At 50.5% G+C, this 19,986-nt stretch overlaps 7 protein-coding genes across 7 annotated transcripts; 4 read left to right on the top strand and 3 right to left on the bottom strand.

Annotated features, from left to right (window-relative positions):
* Positions 1 to 669: 669 nt before the first annotated feature.
* Positions 670 to 6,356, top strand: HO133_007231 (uncharacterized protein; the record flags this gene model as incomplete). The annotated part of the gene is made up of 7 exons (XM_037298124.1): positions 670 to 795; positions 866 to 1,544; positions 1,603 to 1,869; positions 1,922 to 2,188; positions 2,511 to 2,937; positions 3,029 to 3,304; positions 3,395 to 6,356. 7 exons carry the CDS (start codon positions 670 to 672, stop codon positions 6,354 to 6,356), a joined length of 5,004 nt encoding a protein of 1,667 aa, XP_037156759.1.
* Positions 6,357 to 6,964: 608 nt separating this feature from the next.
* Positions 6,965 to 8,103, bottom strand: HO133_007230 (uncharacterized protein; the record flags this gene model as incomplete). The annotated part of the gene is made up of 2 exons (XM_037298123.1): positions 6,965 to 7,392; positions 7,515 to 8,103. 2 exons carry the CDS (start codon positions 8,101 to 8,103, stop codon positions 6,965 to 6,967), a joined length of 1,017 nt encoding a protein of 338 aa, XP_037156758.1.
* A 1,293-nt stretch (positions 8,104 to 9,396) lies between these two features.
* HO133_007229 (uncharacterized protein) lies at positions 9,397 to 10,825 on the bottom strand (the record flags this gene model as incomplete). The annotated part of the gene is made up of 5 exons (XM_037298122.1): positions 9,397 to 9,405; positions 9,504 to 9,919; positions 9,986 to 10,436; positions 10,512 to 10,746; positions 10,797 to 10,825. 5 exons carry the CDS (start codon positions 10,823 to 10,825, stop codon positions 9,397 to 9,399), a joined length of 1,140 nt encoding a protein of 379 aa, XP_037156757.1.
* Positions 10,826 to 11,650: 825 nt separating this feature from the next.
* HO133_007228 (uncharacterized protein) lies at positions 11,651 to 12,844 on the top strand (the record flags this gene model as incomplete). The annotated part of the gene is made up of 4 exons (XM_037298121.1): positions 11,651 to 11,814; positions 11,879 to 12,490; positions 12,569 to 12,743; positions 12,797 to 12,844. 4 exons carry the CDS (start codon positions 11,651 to 11,653, stop codon positions 12,842 to 12,844), a joined length of 999 nt encoding a protein of 332 aa, XP_037156756.1.
* A 77-nt stretch (positions 12,845 to 12,921) lies between these two features.
* Positions 12,922 to 15,079, bottom strand: HO133_007227 (uncharacterized protein; the record flags this gene model as incomplete). The annotated part of the gene is made up of 4 exons (XM_037298120.1): positions 12,922 to 14,110; positions 14,159 to 14,425; positions 14,547 to 14,632; positions 14,690 to 15,079. 4 exons carry the CDS (start codon positions 15,077 to 15,079, stop codon positions 12,922 to 12,924), a joined length of 1,932 nt encoding a protein of 643 aa, XP_037156755.1.
* An 881-nt stretch (positions 15,080 to 15,960) lies between these two features.
* Positions 15,961 to 17,163, top strand: HO133_007226 (uncharacterized protein; the record flags this gene model as incomplete). The annotated part of the gene is made up of 2 exons (XM_037298119.1): positions 15,961 to 16,025; positions 16,083 to 17,163. 2 exons carry the CDS (start codon positions 15,961 to 15,963, stop codon positions 17,161 to 17,163), a joined length of 1,146 nt encoding a protein of 381 aa, XP_037156754.1.
* An 819-nt stretch (positions 17,164 to 17,982) lies between these two features.
* Positions 17,983 to 18,828, top strand: HO133_007225 (uncharacterized protein; the record flags this gene model as incomplete). The annotated part of the gene is made up of 1 exon (XM_037298118.1): positions 17,983 to 18,828. The coding sequence occupies one exon, from the start codon at positions 17,983 to 17,985 to the stop codon at positions 18,826 to 18,828; it is 846 nt and encodes a 281-aa protein (XP_037156753.1).
* Positions 18,829 to 19,986: the final 1,158 nt, after the last annotated feature.

The following is a 19,986-nucleotide window of genomic DNA, read 5'->3' as shown; positions in this document are numbered from 1 at the left end:
AGATGAATATGCCAGTCTTTAATAAGGCTGAGCTCCTGTAGTCTGGGTGATTTTCCTTTTGCTCCTCGGTTCGACGACAGCTGTGGGGCCCTTTTTTTTTTTGCTTTGTTTTTTGAGTTCTTTCAAAGTAGATCACGCCTCGCATGTAATTATGCGAAGCCAAATTTTTGCATCCTCGATATGGATAAAGGGCAAGGTCAAAGCAGTCGAATCACAGATACTTCGTAATGCAACGTCCGTTAACAGACTTGCTCTACACTAGCAGTACATGCTACTCTCTTGATGGATCAGCCAAGGCGTCTGGATCCCTTAAAACTTACACGCACCTCTCAAGGCCGCCTTCCAACACAACGAGTGATAGCTTTCCTTTGATTGACCAAACATTGTTTCTTGTTATGTGGTACGCATAGCTACAAGGTCACTCCCTAAAATCTATTTCACAGAGCATGGCCTGAAATACAGAAAACGATAGTGACTTCTTTGGCAGCCTGTACTTCAAATTTGTACACCCCCAAAAATGCAGAAATCATTCGACATGAAGGGTTTTGTGAAGGGAATACAGGACCTGAGGTTAGATTGTCCCCAAGCGCAGACGCTGGGACGCCGGAGCACAGTCGGGCCGCCAAAGCTGTTAAGGTTACCCTTCCTGGACATGCCTACACCTCCAAGATGTCTCTGCCTGGCCTTGACTTATCTGCTCCTGTTGAGACTTTCGCGACGCCGACTGTTCATGAGCTCAAGGAGCAAACAGAATGGAGATTCGAGGTTGCTTTTGGTACCAAAGTTGAGGTTCGGGTATGAAGTCCCAGCTCGATCGCTCTCTTCAATTCCCCTAAGTGTGAGAATACTAACCAAATCTTTGTAGCTCCTCTCAGGCACTGCTGAACTTTTTGGCACCGAGCTCCCTATCAACCAGACTTACACCTTCACTGGCACTAAAGCGGCCATCTACACGTGGCATGGTTGTCGCATCGAGGTCGTCGGCGACTGCCAAGTCGATTATATCGCCGAAGAGACCCCCATGATGATCTATGCGAACCTACATTTTGCTCTAGAGAACCTACGTGAGAAAGCGAATTCAGAAGGAAGAGATGGACCTCGGGTGTTAATAGTGGGTTCGGAGAACGCAGGGAAGACCAGTCTAGTCAAGATACTTACAGCATACGCTACGAAAGTTGGTCGACAGCCTGTGGTGGTCAATCTTGATACGAAAGAAGGCATGTTGAGCATACCTGGAACACTCTCTGCCACAACGTTCACCTCGGTCATAGACGTGGAGAATGGATGGGGAAGCAGTCCAATGAATGGGCCTAGCCAAGTGCCCGTCAAGCTGCCTCTGGTGTACTATATGGGATTAGCCAATCCGGAAGAGAAGACTCTGATATTCAAGCCCGTTGTGACCCGGCTCGCATTGTCCGTGATGAACCGGTTACAGGATGATAGTGAAGCCAAAGAAACAGGGGTCATCATTGACACACCAGGCATTATCAGTCAAGGCAAAGGCGGCTATGAAATGATCCAGCACATCGTCTCGGAGTTCTCAGGTAAGAGTTTGACAGACGAGACCTCTGACCTGATTTCCTCTGCTCACTTCTGTGGCAGTCAGTGCGATGGTAGTCCTTGGCTCCGAAAGACTATACAATGACATGCTCCGACGCTTCAGCGGCCAGAAGACCGGCGCTGGCGAGACCATTGCTGTCGTCAAAGTGGACAAGTCTGGCGGATGTGTCGATCGAGACGAAGCATACCTACAGCAATTCCGCCAGTCTCAAATCCGGGAGTACTTCTTTGGCGACGTCAATACCACGTTAAGCCCACATACGCAACAGATCGACTTCAACCAGCTGATCATATACAAGTTGGCCGAGCGTGAGTGGGAATTTTCGTGCCTGTACCATTTGATCTGACTAACATCGTCCAGCAATCGATGACCTGCTCAAATCACTGATGCCTGGAGACGTGACAGAAGATAGCATCTCCGCCATCTTCAACAAGGTCCGACCGTCCCCGCAGATGCAAAATGCGATCCTCACCATCGTAAACGCCCACCCTGAAGATACGCAGGAGAACATCCGTGATGCCAGCGTGATGGGGTTCATATACATTGCCGAAATAGATGAGAAAAAAAACAAGCTGAAGGTGCTTGCACCCGTAGGGGGAAGATTGCCAAATAAGGCCATTATATGGGGTTCATGGCCTGAAGGAATCTCTGACTTGATGTGAAGGCTGAGGAAGCTCCGAGCTGCATGACATTGATCCGCATAGCGAGGCGTTGTTGGATAGTCAAAAAGCGATACCCTAGTTAGACACAATGCCATCTCTTGAATGCTGTCCGCTCTGTGCCATTCCATTCCACCTAGCCAGCTCCATTCGCAAGCATCGCATTGAGATATAAACCATTGCGCAGTCCTATCGCGGCTTCCCTTTGGTGCGCCTAGTCTAGCTTGATTCGTAATCAAAATGCTATAGTTTCTCATTCTTCGATCAATCGGCTTCTACATGTTATGCAGCCATAGCAATATCGGGTGCGGAGGCAATTATTGCTTTCGGTATCGCTACTAATGTCATCCAGTTCATTGACTTCACGGCGAAGCTATGTGGCCGAATACGGGAATATGCATCAGGCTCCGGCTTGCCGAAAAAGCTCGCGACCCAAGCCGACCGTCTTTCAGACCTTCTGATTATCCTTGAATCGCTGAACAAGGCCTCAAATCAAGCAGTCTTGAGCGGCCAGACCCTGGCACGATGTCAGACTCAAGCGCAGGACTTGTCCGGTATTTTGGATGATCTGAAGAGCGATGGCCAAAGGCAGATTTGGGCAAAGAATGCAAGAAGAGCATTCAAGTCGCTCAACCGTACTGACCAGATTGAAGAGCTACAAGGTGTTTTAGATAGCCTTGTCGGAGTTTTGAGCCTTCAATTGCAGGCTGATACGAGGTAAGACTTGCGGCTTCGCCCACCAAAGACTCGCTGTTGCCTACTCAAGGAATCCAATGTCCAGATGTCATTCGTGCTGACTCTTTCAAAGATCCGCATCAAGTCAAGTACAAACAAATACCGTGTTGATCCTTGAACGGCAGCTTGAGCAGATGTCGCTGCTGAGCGATCTGAGGCACATGGCAGGCTTGAAGGATCAGATTAACGACAATGCCAGCTTTTTAGACAAGGTCCTATGGATGGTATCTATAGGACGGAATCCTGCCTTCGTCGGACGCACTGCGGTGATGTCGGCCTTGGAGCTTAGGCTTGCAGCCAAACCAGATGCTGTGCCAACGGCGGTCTTGTGTGGACTAGGTGGTGTTGGGTAAGTAAAGTCTTGAACGACCGGGTGTAAGTCATAGCCGATGGCCATCGACAGCCACAACCGCTTTTTCTGACGCAGGGTATGGTGCAGGAAATCCCAGATTGCCCTGGAATACGCATACCGAGAGAGGGAACGGTCTGCGAACACATCAGTATTCTGGATTCATGCTGGTAATGCAGCGAGGTTCGTCGAATCTTACAAGCGCATCGCTTCCGAATGCCAGATACCGGGCAGAGATGACCCAAATGCAGACGTACTCCAGCTTGTCCGCGACTGGCTGGAGGCCAAGTATGAGTGTCCATGGCTAATGATTGTTGACAATGTCGATGACCGCCACCTGTTCTTTGAAACTTTTAGCTACGCTGGCAAAGCTTTGAGGGAGTATATCCCCCAAAGTTCTAAAGGTTCAGTACTCTACACGACAAGGAATAGAGACATCGGCATGGACCTCGCTCTTGATCGAGTTCCGATTACCGTGCCTTCCATGGATGCACATGAGGCCCAAGCGTTGCTTGGTCAGAAAATTATAGCTGAGAGTACAGAGACCGAGCAGCTTGAACTCCTCGGAGAGTTGGTCTATCTGCCACTGGCGATTTCTCAGGCCGCAGCTTTCATGGCGAAAAGACGCAAAAGCGTCGCCGAATATATCAAGCTATATCGTGGCAGTGAATCAACTAGAATTAGGCTTCTTGGTCAACGATTCAATCATCATGGTAGAGAAGCAAGACCGTTAGAGTCAGTCGTGACTACGTGGTGGATATCGTTTAACTACATCAAGACGGTGAACCCGCGAGGTGCGGAGATATTGTCGATGATGAGCTTTATGGATCAGCAGGGGATTCCATTCTCCTTGTTGATAGCAGACGGAGAAGATGAGTTTGATTTCGAAGAAGCGATGGGTCTATTGGGAGCATTTTCGCTCGTCACTTTGGACACGCACCGCTACGCATGCAACGTCCACGGTCTAGTCACGGTGGCCGTCCAGGGTTGGCTCCGCGAGTACGAAAATAAATGCGAAACGATCGCAGCACAAGCGTTGAAGACGGTATCCGACAGGTTTCCAGATGGCTTCTTTGAGAGTTGGCCGACCTGCAGAGTCTACTTTCCGCATGCGGAAGAGGTCCTTCGCTCCAGTGCTGCTGTAATTCAAACCGCGTCACTACACGCTAAAGCATCTCTGTTACGCAATATGTCGACCTTCCTCAGGATGCAAGGCAGGTACGAGGTCTCAGAGTTGAGAGCTGTGGAGTCGATGCAGGTTTTCGAGCGTTTGTATGGCTCTGAGCATCCAGATACGCTGTCTGCCATTGAAAGCTACGCACATACTGTCCACAAACGTGGCAGGTACCAAGATGCAACGCTCTTACAGAGGCAGATCTTGAAGTCAAGGGAGAAGGTGCTTGGAATTGGTCATCGAGCCACACTTGAGAGCTTGAATGCTTTGGGGTCTAACCTACAAACCCTTGGTCAGTACAGAGAAGCCGAGGAGATCCATCGTCGAGAACTCGTTGAAAAGCAAAAACTACTCGATGGGCAGCCAGGAGATATCGGGATCAAGGCGGACGTCTTCATTGCAATGAACAATGTCGCTCGTGTGCTTTCTCACCAACGCAGATTCAAGGGAGCTGAACAGCTACATCGGGAAGCATTGTATAAGGGCGAGCTTGTTTTAGGACGTCTTCACCCAGATGTGTTCATCACACGTGGGGAGCTAGCAGGTACGGTTAGAGATCAGGACAGACTGGATGAAGCTGAGCAGATGTACAACGCTTTGCTAAAGGATCGATTAGAATTGCTTGGTGATCGCCATCCTGACACGCTTATCACTCTGAACAATTTAGCAATAGTCTCTGCCCGCCAAGGCAAGCATCAGAAAGCAGAAGGTATCTATAGGGAAGCCCTGCTTATTGAGCAGGATATTCTCGGCGTCACTCACCCTTCCACAATCAACGTCATGCACAATCTAGCATGTTCCGCTTGCGACAGGAAAGACTATGCACAGGCGGTAACCGAGTTCAAGGCCGTCTTGGAGCTGCAGAAGAGAGTCATTGGGCCTACTCATCCACACACTATGCACACTCGGCGCAATCTTGCGATCGCACTGAGGAAGTCTGGAGATCTTGAACAGGGAGACAAGCTGGACACTGAGATCTTGAACATATCCGATTCCTTGCATGAAAATAAAGAATCAGAACAGTTACAGACACTCGAAAACCTCGCCAAGAGCCTCACAGATCAAGAAAGGTATGAGGATGCTGAGGCAATTCGCCGTCAGGAGTTGGAGCTTCGACTGGCTTCCGGCGAAAATGAGAAAGAAATTCAAGACAATCTTGACGCTCTTGCTTTTCTTCTTGGCCAGCAGGGAAAGCATGATGAGACCGAACGTATCTTTAAGCAGATATTGGACTACAGGACCGTGCACTACGGACCTGAGCACGGAGAGACTTTGCAGACTCTGTGGAACCTGGCGCTGGTCTACCGCGAGCAAGAAAACTTTTTGAACGCTGAAGCGAAGTATGTGCAACTGGTGGGCATACAGTCGAAGATCCTTGGTGTGGATCATCCGAAGACTCTTGACAGCCTCACGCAGCTTGCATGGGTGCTTCAACAGCAACAAAAGTGTGCTCAAGCAGAGGAAAGGTACCGTTTCTTGCTCGAAGCGCGCCGCAAAGGCCTAGGGTCGGAGCACCCAGACACGCTTGTGATAATGAACAACCTTGCTTCGGTGCTCAAGTACCAAGACAGCGAATCAGACGAAGCCACGCCCTTGCTTCGGCACGTGTACGAGACTAGATCGAAGATCTTGGGGCTGGACAGTGATCTCGCAAAGGATTCGATGCGGTTTCTTGCAGATCATCTGCGAGACTTGGGTCAGCATGAAGAGGCTGAAATTTTCTGTCGGCAAAAGATGGGGCTGGAGGAGATTGCAGACGATAGTAACGCCATTCCCAGTCCTCAACAGAACCAACTCCCAGCTGACCCGGTGAGACATGCCGCTCCGATAGCGCCGAGCGGGCTTGATGACGTTGGTGTCAAAGAAGAGGATCTCTAGTGAACAATGTCAACGATTTTCGCTAGCTGTTAGCAACGCTATAGACCGGCCAGCCAGTGCGCTGAGTCTGCGAACCGCTTCGGCTTGCGGCCGTGGTGTTTTGGTTACAGCCCCACAACATCCTACCAACTCAGGTCGTTCAAGGCTAGGATCTCTCAAAGGAGTGACTTCTTCAAAAGCAATTCAAGTACTTTTGGAAGTAAAGTTTGGGCTTTAAGCCCTGTTTTTATTGTGATATACGCAGCGGAACATTGTGAGAGTTGCGAAGAGGGGCGGGTGAAAACCCAGATTTTTCGATCCTGCCGCACCTTGACTGCGAATTTTGGTGGAGATACTGGGGTGAGAGGGGGGACCCGACGGTGTAATTTGGGTATATAAGACTTTCAAGAGCCATGGGATTTTGGGGTCGACGCTCGAAATACATATCGATTTAGAGCGAAGCAATGAAGACACAAACCTTAGATATCACCGGAGGTAACGACAGACAAGTCAACCAACCAATCAACCAATCAACCAATCAATCAATCAATCAATCAATCAATCAAGTCAACCGCGGATCACAACCATCCGCACAACCTCTCAATCCTCCAACAGCTCACATCCCCCACTCACCCACCCAGCACCCTCACCAAACCCTCCACACTCAACAAACCCCTCGTCGAAAACGCCCCGTTCCCCGCAACCTCCACAAACACCCTCTCATCCCGCATAACCTCCCGCAACACGTGCTCCAAACGCCCCTGCATCAACACCGCAAGCGCCGCCGGCGGCGTCGCTTCTCCGTACGTCACTTTGCTCGGATCTCCCTCCAGCAGGGTCAGAAAAGGCGTGTTTTGCCCTCCTGGCAGTTCGTGGCCGCCGGTCGATCGGACCAGGAGGTCGAGCAGCGCGACGTCAATGGAGAGGGTTTGGTTGGCGGATTGGAAGTAGGAGATCTTTGGGGCGGCTTCGGTGGCGGCGGTGGAGATGACGGCAGGGGAAGAGCGGGCGAGGGTGTGGAGGGCGCGGTGGAAGGTGCTGATGTAGGCGTTTATTGCTGGGTTGGGAGGTCAGTCCGTGTTTCGGCTTCTTGCTTGATCTTGTGATGGTGTCCTCCATCGATTGAAAGGTAACAATAGGCTTATTGATCGACGGGAGGAGGGGAGACATGGGGCTTACCGTAGAAGTTCCACACAGCGTAGAATGCCTGGGGGTTGTTTGCGTAATAGGCTGGTCTAGGCGCCGGGCACGTCCCGTTCGCTCCGCCGGTGTTGATCTTGGAGCAGTTGAATTTGCGAGAGCCGTAGCCTTGCTGCAGCCGGAGGAAGCAGGTGGAGAATGGCTTGCCGCCTTCGCATTGTCCGGAAGCTGGGGCTGCCGCTGCCGCCGTTCGGGCGACGATTCGCTTGCGGAAGTAGGAGGAGGAGTTGGTGCCGGTTGTGACGTCGTCGGCGGAGGGATCGCCGGACGCTTGCGCGGAACTGCTGGCTGGTGAAGGATTGGTAGATCCTGGCGTCTCTCCGGTTGCCAATTCGCCGCCGTATGGACTCATGATCACCCAATTGTTGAGGTAGGTGGTCATGTTTAGAGTGAACCAGCAGGCAGGAGCTAGGCCGGTTGACACATTGCTGCAGTCGACGGACTTGGTTCGTAGTGGAGAAGATGAGGTGTAGGTGGCGGTGGCACTGGGCTGGAGGGGGGAAGCTGAGGTGGTGGATGAGAGGAGAGCAGATGCAGCGAGTGCGAGCAGTTGGGGAGAGGGATGCATGATGGTCGATGTGTTTGGGTGCTAGGCTTTTTGGAGTTTGCTTGACATTGACTGGATATGTCAAGGATGATGGCTTTGCTGTGGGAATGAGTGAGGTGGGGAGCAGGCTTTATAGATACCCTTCCGATGTTGCGCGTCAAGTAATGGACTTTCCATTCCTGCTATGACAGAGTGGGAGTATGCTTTCATGCGAAATTACGAACCCTCCAGGCGATCAAAATGGTCCGCATTGGGATATCGTTGGACTCATGAGGAGAAGTGCCATCTTTTCGCTGCACAAGGGACTCTTTGTGGATCGAAGCATAAATGGTATCTTCCCGCCTGGACGGCATGATGGCTGAATAGCTCGACCAACTTCTTGCGCTCCAATCGCCAACATCGACTGAGTGCATGGACTTCGTCTCATGTTGAGATCCTAGTTGAAAGCCATAACCATAACGAAAACCAATGGGGCGGGTCGGGAAACCCAAGCTCACAGCAGAGGCTTAAGATGATCCGATACTTCAATTTCCTATTGGAAAGTTCCGTACACAAGACGTCGTCAAGAGCGGCAAGCGATGTAAGGATGGCATCAAGCTAGGCCAAGTAACGATGTCGCGTTCCAGTTGCTCGATCTAGGACTGGCACCGCTGCTCCAGGCTGGGGCAGAGTCTCACTTGATTGGCAGAAAGTGTCCCTTTGGAGACTTTTGGATCGGCTTTCGGTTCGCATCAACTTTTACACAGCCACACTCGAGTTGCCCGTTCTGGGCGTCATCTATCGTCTGCACGGGGTTCCAGCATTTCGGATAGCTTGCCGCGGCCCACCAGCTTCAGCGGCTGGCATACGCGGCCAAATTTGCGGTCAGACCGCTAGGTTCATCGGTAGATACTAAGCTCCTGCAAAGCCTTCAGTCACCTGCATCAAGGCCAGAAGTAGCATGGTTTACCACGTTTCCATGCGTCGCTATTTTCAGGAACCGACGTTCGCGTTTGAGGAAAGCCGCACATTCTGTATTAGCGCAGGTTCGGGCCTTAAAGCTGGTTCATCTTTGCAATTGCAAGGTATCAACAGGGTTTTATATGATAAGCGCGCTTGAGCAGGATTGTAGGCGACACGGGACGATCTCGCCGGCTGAGATGTCACTCGCGTCGAAACGATCGAGGTGTTACTCCGTAGTGGGCCCACATTGTCAGTAGCTTTTGTATTTTGGAGGAAAAACATTTAGATGCCTGGGATGTCGTTGCGGCAGAGCAACATACGTCCCGTGAAGAGAGTGCACCCAGATAATATGTCCAGATGAAGGACTGCTGTCTATGGGTTCTGCAATTCTATCAGCTTAGTGCCACTCATCAATGAATCCGCAAGCTCGATCATGATCACATCTCTAGCAGCTATTTACGGAGAACAACCTTTCAAACCCACTTCTTGCCACTCTCTCGATCCTTCTTCAACTGCTCCAGCAAATCCTTTGGCGGACTCTGCCTATACCCTTGCGGATTATTCTTGGTCCATCTCCACAGATCCTCACATGCATCCTCCAATGTTCTCTCTGCCTTCCATCCCAGTTCTTCATTCGCTCTCTTCGGATTAGCTGTCAGATCCAGCACGTCTCCGGCTCTCCTCCCAATGACTTGATATGGCAAGTCTTTGCCCACCGCATCACTGAATGCTTTGATCATGTGGAAGACCGTGCTACCCTTGCCTGTTCCAAGATTCCAGGCACGTACGCCAGGGTGGTGATCGCGAAGGTAGTTGAGAGCGACGAGGTGACCCTTTGCGAGGTCGAGAATGTGGATGTAATCGCGGATGGCGGTGCCATCGTGAGATGCGTAGTCTACGGTCAATTCTGTGAGCATGCGTTCTCCATAGGGGTGACCAACATGGGAGATAGCGCTCCTACCGTCGCCAAAGACAAGTAACTTCTCGCGCTTCCCTATTGCTACTTGGGCAAGTAATGGGAGGAGATTGTATGGTACACCTTGGGGGTCTTCACCCATGACACCGCTAGGATGCGAGCCTGCCGGGTTGAAGTAGCGGAGGAGAGCAGCGTTCCAGTGGTCACCAGATTTTCCCGCCTTCAGAAGACTATTGCGTTGGGCTTCCACGTGGTCTGTGATGCAAGCTTCGACCGTAGATTTCGTACGGCCATAGGGGTTCGTGGGGCCGATTGGGCAGATTTCAGGAATTGGGATCATGTTTTCGAAGCGGGTGGCATCGCCATAGACGGTGGCCGAAGAGGAAAAAACAATGTTGGATACATTGTGGCGTGTCATGGAGGACAAGAGGCAGATGGTGCCGTAGACATTGGTACGGTAGTACTCTAGAGGGATCTCGCTGGATTCACCAACAGCCTGAAAACGGTCAATTGAGATTCCAGAGATGCCACAACCCAAAAGAACGGCTCTTTGCGATCCTTTGGAACATACCTTGAGAGCAGCGAAGTGGATCACGCTGTCAATGTCTGGATGCGCCTTGAAGACTTTGTCGAAGTCCTCCTCTTTTCTGACGTCGACGTTAAAGAATTCGGGTCGCTTTCCGCAGATGAGCTCGATACGATTGATGGTTTCTTCTGAGGAATTGAGGAGGTTGTCTGCGATCACAACTTTGTAGTCTGCTTCGAGTAGTGCAAGCGCAGTGAACGAGCCTATGTAGCCCGTCCCTCTGGCATTGAATTAGTACAGATGATACCTTTACAAATGAGGTAGACTTACCCGGTGACCAACACTGAGCCAACAGTCATGATGGCGGTGGTTTTTGTGCGCTGAAGTTGCTGGGGGCCGACAGGATTGTTTGTTGAAAGCTGTCATAATCGGTCGAAATCGGTTCCTGAGATGCGGGCAATCGTATGCGAGACATTATCCTTGCTGCCGATCATTATGACGAGCATTAACCTTGTTGGCGGAACCTTGTTCTTAGGGCTGACTTTTTGCCAAAGGACCACGTCGCAGGCAATTCTCACGTGATTTAGTGGGGAGCTGCTTTACTTTTTTGTTGTGACAATATGCCTGGACGGTACTTTACAGGGTGATTGGGACCACCTACGGAGAAAGGACCTTAGCGGGCGCCAGTAGCAGCCCTAACCCTACTTTCAGAAGGGGGCCCTGTAGACTGTACGTAGTGGGGGACCCAGAAATCCTGAACGCCAAGACTCTGGGCCAAGATCTCGGATAACGCCCTTCCTGAAAGTTTGCCTGGACAATGCATCAAATGTGCTTCGGATCCGCGCCTAACCTGAGCTCACTCTCAGGAGCAACCGATAATCCAATTCATGCGATCCTAGGAAATAGTTCTAGGCGACAGTTACGGGGTCAGCATCCAAAATTAGGGTTAGGGTTACTACTAGCGCTGTCCAGGACTTTGCGTGCGGACATCCGTACTGGGGTTAACTCCGCAATGACGATATGCCCCTCTAAGGTCGGGACTATTTTTCGTCATAATCTTTCAGTTGACGCTCAATTGCATGTCCTTCCAGTCGCGCTTCATCCTGGCAAAGATACCCAACCAATTGACCAAACCAATATCCCGACTCTCCCTTTTCAGCAACCACTTCCCGCGATCCCGGACCATGGCATCCTCCACGCAGATCCCCAAGACAATGAAGGGGATACTGGTTGAGAAGACCGGAGGAACGGAGGTCTTACAGTACAAGACCGACTTACCAGTCCCCGAGCCCAAAGAAGGCGAGGTCCTCGTCAAGAATGACATAATCGGCATCAACTACATCGACACGTAAACCTCCTTCTTCTCCCATTGAGACTCCTCTCCTCCAGACACTGATCCTTCCCCATCGCAGCTATTTCCGCACAGGTCTATACCCCTCACCAAAGCCCGAGATCCTCGGCAAAGAAGCCGCCGGCACCGTCGTGGACTCCCACCACACTGCCTCCCCAAGCTTCCAACCCGGGGACCGCGTCGTCTGGATGGGAAGCTCTGGCTACGCGGAGTACACCGCCGCGCCCGCTGCCAAGACGATGAAGATTCCCGACTCGATCTCTTCACCAGACGCCTGCGCCGCCATACTGCAAGGACTGACAGCATTGACATTGACAGAGGAAGCGCACAAGGTCGAGAAGGGCGATTGGGTATTAGTACTAGCGGCGAGTGGAGGGGTCGGCGGTTGGTTGTGTCAGATTTTGAAAGCAAAAGGCGCGCATACTATAGCGACGGTGGGGAGTGAGGGAAAGGTTTCTGTGGCGAAGGAGAGTGGGGCCGAGGTTGTGCTGGTTGAGGGTAAAGATAATGTTCTGGAGAAGGTGAAGGAACATACAGGTGGTGCTGGTGTGGCGGCGGTGTTTGATGGGGTGGGCAAAGATACGTTTGACCGGAGTTTAGAGTGCGTGGCGAGAAAAGGGACGTTGGCTAGCTTTGGGAACGCGAGTGGGGCTGTCCCGCCGTTTCCTATTGCGTAAGTCAAATATCTGTCCATGGGTGACGACGTCGGAGTTTGAGATGCAGAGACGAGATGCTAATTGTGCGTCTGTAGCAAACTGTCCGCGAAGAATGCGAAGGTTGCCAGACCCTCATTATTCAACTACATCTCCACACGGGAGGAATATGAACATTATGCGAACGAATTATTCAAGATGATGGCGGAAGATGACTTTAAGACTCGCATTCATGAAACGTATCCTTTGAAGGACGTAGCTAGAGCACATAACGTAGGTCTTCACCCTGATCTGTTTAGGAAGGATATGATTGACGATTGCGCCAGGATCTCGAGGGTCGTAAGACCATGGGCAAATTGCTCATGACGCCGTAAAAAGCAGTCTCACGTGAGACCTCTTCTTGATAGCATGCGTGCTTCTCCTGATGGTGGAAATGCAACAGCCTACCTATTCAGTCATCGTATCTCGATTTGATATCAAAGGTCTTTTCCACAACCTTTTCTGCGTTACATGGCACTTGTATGAGTTTCTCCCCCGTCTCGCGAACTTCGATGGCAACATCAGCCATCTGCACCGCAGTGATGTTCCCATTCGTACTGCGATTGCCACCGTTTTCGTTTGCATGGCCTGTATCTTCCTTCATTTTCTGAAATCCATCTCCCGCGTTATTCGTTCCGTGCACGGTGTTTTCTGGAAGCTGCTCTCCGGAAGCAGTGCCAGCATCCTGCGTCTTATTCTCCTCACCGACCTCGCCTGGTATATCATTGAAGTCTGCGTCACGGTTCTCAGCACCCCCCGGCTTCTTCCTCATCGGTAGCCACTCTTTTTCAGGCGCCCTCCACCCCTCCATCAACTCATTTGGCAAAAGTTGGTAGAAAGAGCAATGCACGCCAGACAGAGCGTCAAAATATGACACCCCAAAGCTAAGCTCCGTGACTGTAGCTTCGAGCTTCATTCCCACGACACAGTGTGACAGGATCTCCTTTTCGACCCAGAACTCGTACCGCTTGATCTCTGGGATCTTTGCGGCGAGTGCTGCTTCCTCTTCTTCAGTTAAGTCTTCGCCAGCCGCCGTGGGGATAATCCAGGTCTTCGCTCTCATCTTGCCGACAGGCTTAAGGCCTGCAGCCTCAGGTTGGGCGTAGAAGTCCAGGATCTCTTGAGCGGGGAAAAGGATTTCTGTAACTTCGAATCCGATGTTTTCGTTCACCTTTGCGATGGTAGTGGTTTTTTCTTCCAGCTGCTTTCTGTAGGTCTCGTGAATGTCGTCGTCGGCGTTAGCTGCTAGGGCGTATTTGAAAACTTTACGGGCGTGATGAGGACTAATGCCAATTTCATAGTCTATGTCCTTGCCTTGCAGCCATTCCTGATTCGCCGACCATATTCCCTGGTACATGCCGCCGAAGATCTCCGAGCAGGATTTGTTGAAGTCGCCGGGAAATATAACATTGCATTGTGAGATAGCCCAAAGCTCTTTCTCTGCCTTATCACACAGAGTGCGTGCCGCATAGATCTGGTCGTTATATTCTGGACAGACATCATGATGCAAAAGGTAATTGAAGAAGTTGCGGATGATGCCGACGAAGTACTTGATCTTCTCCTCGGAGCATAGTTCGAATTGACCAGGAAGTGTGTGAGATCTAGAAATGAGTCATTGTGATGCTCTACGGCAAGGAGCGTTGACTTACAGAAACGATCCAAGACACCCTTCGAAGTCGACAACATGATCGGACTTGCCGATGTCGTTCTTGTCGGAACTAACGAAGGTCGTTGCACGAAGTTCGGCGATTTCTGCGGCGGTCATTGTTTCCAAGGTTTCGGTGTCAAGGCCTCCTGAGAACATATTTGGTCCTGCTTCGATGCCACCGTGGATAAGGTATTTGGTGAAGAGGTTCTTGCGAGTGGAGTCAAGGTTGCGCTTCGCTAAGAAACGCTGAATTGCTTTCTCGATACGCCTACGTGGAAGTCAACCACGAGCACAAAGTCTTGTGTGCGAATTGAAACATACTGTGCGAACGGTAAAGAGCTTTGAGCGAGTCAGCTCTACCCCTTCAACGGGAGACCAGAATCACTCACGTATCATACATGCTCTTCTCTTCTTCGTACTCGACTGGTGTGATGGGAGGATCAACGTAGTACTCCTCGAATCCTGTTGGATTATTCTGCGAGCCAGGACTGCATTAGCAAGGATTTTCCTTCACGATGTACTGAAACCGTACTAATCCTCTCTGGCTCTTTGGCTTTCTCTTCTTGCTCTTTTTCTTCTTCGCGCCCACTTCCATATGCATGTTCGTTCCGTCAATATTGTCGTCTTCTTCATGGTCCTCGCCTTCTGGTAAGGCTACTTCTAGGTTCTCATCGATGCCCCTTGCCTCCTCGTTTGGCTCAGCGATCGACACTGTCTTGGGTTCCGCAGCCGACTTGGAATTTGTGTTGACAGGAGCGTCATCGTTGACAATGGACACAGAGTTTGGGTCAACCTCGGCCAAAATAGTTGACTTCTTGGGGATGTTGACATTGGTGGTAGCATCGGAGATGAGGTTAAGCCCGGTCAAAGGCTCTATCTCAACAACATCATCTGTAGCTGTGTGCTGCTGTTGATCTGCCATGGTGGCTGTAGTCACTGAGCTTCCAAGGGCATAGCCCATTAGGTAGACACAAAGGGTGCTGAATGGTCTTAGAAACGAGAGTGCCTGTGAAGGGAGACGGATCGAGGCAAATCAGAAGGTTTTAAAAGGGCAAAGGAGAAGTAATGAGGCGGTGAAAGCTATTGAACGTATGAAGCATCAACTTCACACTTGTAGTATGAGTGAATCAATACTGAGTGATGCAATCCTGTCATCGATATCATGCTTCACCTCGATAGAAACGAAGTATCATCAAATATGAGTAATACTGAGATCAGAAGCAGAGCGCAGACTCTCAACAACGCAATAGGTAGGTAGATAGAAGCTTAAGAGTTTGCTACGTCAAAACATGCTGCCCTTGCGCGCCAGCCAGGTGACGTGCGATTTTCTAGCTTACGCACGGTCATACAAATAAGCGCTCGGCAATCGTCCCTCTCCAATGCTTAAGCGACGCCAAGGTCTTCAATGATTTGTCACTTGATACCAGAGTCTCCAAGTTCTCTCGTTCTTTGAGCCTCTGACCTGTGCACTGCTACACACGGACCAATTCGTAGAATTAATCAGCGATATCAGCGAGTTATTTTCTCGGGTAGCTATCGTTAGTGTCGGGGAGATCCCTTTAGCCGCGGGGTTTCAGGCTAGGTACTGAGAGGATTTCAGGTTTCAGCCCTGCGTGAATTCGTGTTCCTTCCGATTCCTTGGCCGTTTTCTTTTCTTCACTTTATTCTCTGGGGCTGCGTATCACTACGTGGCCTTCACTTCATTTTACATATGGCCATTCCCAAAGCTTCTAGTTTTGGGAAAACCACTGATCTTCCTATGCTTCTCGTTATGTAATTGATTTCACACTTCGCCTTCACAAAATGGCGACAGAAAAGTCCTTCAGAAAGTCCCAGCTTATTGCTTTTAACAACGTCGCCGCAGGCCAGTGAGTGATGTGGCGCCTGATAAATTCCCTGGCTCGGAGCTGACAGAAATTCGATAGTGATGGTGTGCTCTCAGACCCATCCGGCGAACTCGTCATCAAGCCTTGCAGGCAGTCCGAAATAGACTTCTACGACTCCACCTCTGCACATCCAGATATCATGGCTCACATCCCAACTTTCTTTGGCAGAATCACTCTTGGCGCCGACACAAACGCAGCGCACGCAGCTGGAGCCTTGGTCTTGCCCAGCGAGACAGATCCCGAGCCATCCGTAATACATGGAGTCCCTGGTACCATGGTCGTCGAAAACGCCTGGGCGCCGTCAAATGGTGGTAGAATTCATACAGATTCGGCTGTCGTCCTGGAAAACGTTGCAGCCGGCTTCAAGAAACCTAACATCCTTGATGTCAAGCTTGGCGCAAGGTTGTGGGCTGATGATGCTCCGATGGCTAAGCGAGTGAAGCTGGATAAGGACGCGGAAGAAACAACGAGCAAGTCTCTTGGTCTTCGAATTGCTGGTATGAAGACTTACCAGGGCGCACTCAGCAATGGGGAAGAGAATGTAATGCCTGACGGCTACCGATTTTACGACAGAATGTATGGCCGCAGTTTCAGCGCTGAGACCGTTTCTCAAGGATTCGAGGAATACTTTCAACTGGCAAAGGGAGTGAAAGCCAAGGGAATTATTAGGAAAGTAATCAGGAGGTTCTTGGAGGACCTGAGAGCGATGGAGAGTGTGATAGGAAAGGAAGAGAGCAGGATGTACTCCGCGAGTCTCCTGTTTGTGTACGAAGGCGACCAGCAAGCTCTTCAAGACGCTTTCGCGACCGAGAGAGATATCATTGCCTCCCTGGATCGCAATGTCTCAGACGGTGATTCTACAAATGGCAATGGTGTCATAAATGATGACGATCCCATAAAAGGCAACGATACGGATGCTCATGTCAATGTTGACGATCGTGACAATGAGGAGGAAGGAGAAGAAGCCGAAGAAATCAAGTTTCCTGCAATCCAAAGTCTGAAGCTCATCGACTTTGCTCACGCGGAATGGACGCCAGGCCATGGACCGGATGAGAATCTCTTGCATGGCATCAGGAATACCATCAAGATACTCACAGGTCTCACAGGTCTCACAGGATGAAGACTACAAGAAACTCATGAAATGAAGACTGGCTGGCACGTAGCGTGAGATTGTAACTTGAATGATAAAGATCAAGATGTATGAAGGGTCGGGCTGTGGGGAATGGCCGAGTTTATCAAGATGAGGTAAAGAATGTCTTCGAAACTGGGCACATTACGGAGATTTGAGTAGAATTGAACACTTTGCGTGGACTACGTCCATATCCAATAACAAAAGAAGAAAAAAATGAACCAAAAAGGGGAGACGGACGCTTTGGTTGAATTGGTCTGCGTTCTAATGGCATACAATTCCGACTTCCCTCATTGGGCAAAGTAAGGCAAATGCAGCGCTCAGTAAACAGCTCCTAACCGTTGTCGCCAGATTCCACTCCCGTCTTACATCCGAATTAGCCTCGATACTTCGTACTTTCACCGGTTTGATCGAAGATCTTTTTTCTCCTGCTGCTGCTTGCTCCGCCGTTTCCTTCATGGTCTACGGTCAGTATTGAGACAATGGTGTCGCCGGGCACCGGCAAGTCTAAGCAAGCAACCCTTACCATGGCAAGAAACACAGTAGCCAAGCACCTTGGCCTACTTCTGCCTGAAAGTCTGCATCGGATTATCTCAGGTATTTTCGTCTATATGGCACAGGTTGATAGGAATGATCGTAGATATTTTCGTTGAGCGCCTGCGGGACGACCACTATATATGGTCGACATCGGCATCGATTTGCTGGACTTCATCAACGACTTGTGCAGAAGAGTTGGTTTGGAATCGCATGCTCTCTTAGATGTGTCACTGAAATCCGTGTGCTTGCCGAAGATCTCTATTTATGTCAAGCATGGACTCAACTTCCAAGGAACCTGCTTCAGCTCCCTACGAGTCCGATCCATCGGGTGAAACTGAAGGGAATCCATCCCAGAATCCATCGTTACCAGTTCCACACGATATTCTCGTTGTGGAAGATGCTGGGAAGCCGTACAATCCATGGCCTGCCGCCGACAAAGAATTGGTGATGTCTCTTCGCAACGACGGGATGTCATTCCGAGACATCTCTAAACGCTTTACAGATCGCAGCGCAAGAGCCTGCCGGCTATTATACGACAGGGTCCTTGAGACAATGCAAAAATTGCGAGAAGAATGGCCTTGGACTTCGAGTGAGGAGCAGCTCTTGTTCAGCCTCCATAAAGCTGGCTACCCCCCCAGGAAAGTCGGCGACGAATTCCCCGAACGGACTGGGCTCGCAGTGAAGGTGGAATGGGAATACATGGATGCACCGGTCGACTATGAGGACGACTATCAATGGACCGAACTCGAAGATCAGCAGCTCCAGGACTTCCACAAAGCAGGCAATGATTGGATGTCAATCGCTCGATTAATGCCGGGACTACGCCGCACCGCGGGCGACTGCCTCGTTCGGTATCTACAGACACATGGTTCTCTACCTTACCCCTGCCCTACTGCCTCAGCGTTCCCGTGGGCCCCGGAAGAGATAGCATCCCTGATCCGTATGCGCGACCAAGGAAGGGACTGGGTTGAGATTGCGTCACAACTACCCGACCATGACGCAGTGGACTGTCGTAACTACTGGTACAACAATCACTGGGACGATTATCGGGAGTGGTTCAAGGATGGTCAAATCGATATGTCGCGTTACGCCAAGTCGTCCAAGAACACGGCCTCATAGATGCTGTGAGGAACCCTGACCCAATCAATGTTTCGACCGCTCAGCTACAGTGTGTGGAAGCACAGGCTAATGCACTTGCGACGGATGGACCATCAACTTCTCACGCGCTATCTACGAGAAGATAGTTAGAGACGTAGGAACAAAATCAGAGGGTGACAATCGAGACGAAGAAGCTTGGATTCCATTCGTCGACCGAGTTTTTAATACGTTGTGTAGCAATCGCAATGCAGCCAATTGGAAGCTTCGAAGCTGTCGACCTACTGCCTTGAGTCCTTCTCAGGCAATTCCCAGCCGATGCGAAATGAGGTTTCGGATCAACCGACCTACGTTCACTTGCCCGCTGTCCGAGGGGGCCCATATTCAGCTTTACATCCTGCAGGATCCTGTTAGTCTCTGCTTTGAAAATGTACACCTACAAGTCTCGCCCCAAAAAATTATGGACCGTGATATGAATTCATTCTCGCTAGGACATGAAGGAAATTTCATGTCTCGGATCTTTTGATCTTGCTTGGCTTCCGGAACTGGCGAGCATCTTGTATTTAGTCACACACATCGTTGTTTTCTTCAAGACTTCTCGAGCCGTGTCTCCTTCAGAGTTTCTTCGAGCGTGCGGACTTCCGCCCAGTGCTGCATCGAGGACACTAGTCTCTTTGGAGCTGGTGTCATTTGCGCCCCTCGTATATGGGTACGTCTTCGTAGGGTCTGTACAGGAAGAGGATACAAATTTCCCTCACTACTCCAATCTCGTACGATTACCGCCTTGCAACTTTTGTCCCCTTGTGTCCTAAGGAGTCTGGTGGTATTGCATGCCCACGACGGAGCACGATGAATATTCTGTATATATCGCATAAGACGAGTATGCGTTATAAGTCAGACCGCCCTGTTGCGGGCCTTTACCTTTTCTTGGAACGAGATAGTACGGATACACCTACCTCTACAAATTCACACGACTTCTCTGCTGTCTCCAACACCAGACGAGTAGTACCTTCATCCATTGCAAAGACAGCCTCATCTCTAGTCTGAATCCACGAGGGTACTGACGACACGAGCAACGTTAGGGACAAGTCCCCCTGGAAAACAGGTGTCCAATCTTAAATAGCAAGGACTCTCATGGGTCGAGATCTCTAATCGGTCAATTCAGAGACCTAATGAGGCGTA

This window comes from Letharia lupina, assembly GCF_014066315.1.
Source record: "Letharia lupina isolate WasteWater1 chromosome Unknown contig_3, whole genome shotgun sequence".
Lineage (NCBI taxonomy): Eukaryota > Fungi > Ascomycota > Lecanoromycetes > Lecanorales > Parmeliaceae > Letharia > Letharia lupina.
The sequence above is the reverse complement of the archived record's forward strand: the minus strand, read 5'-3'. Positions and strand labels throughout refer to the sequence as shown.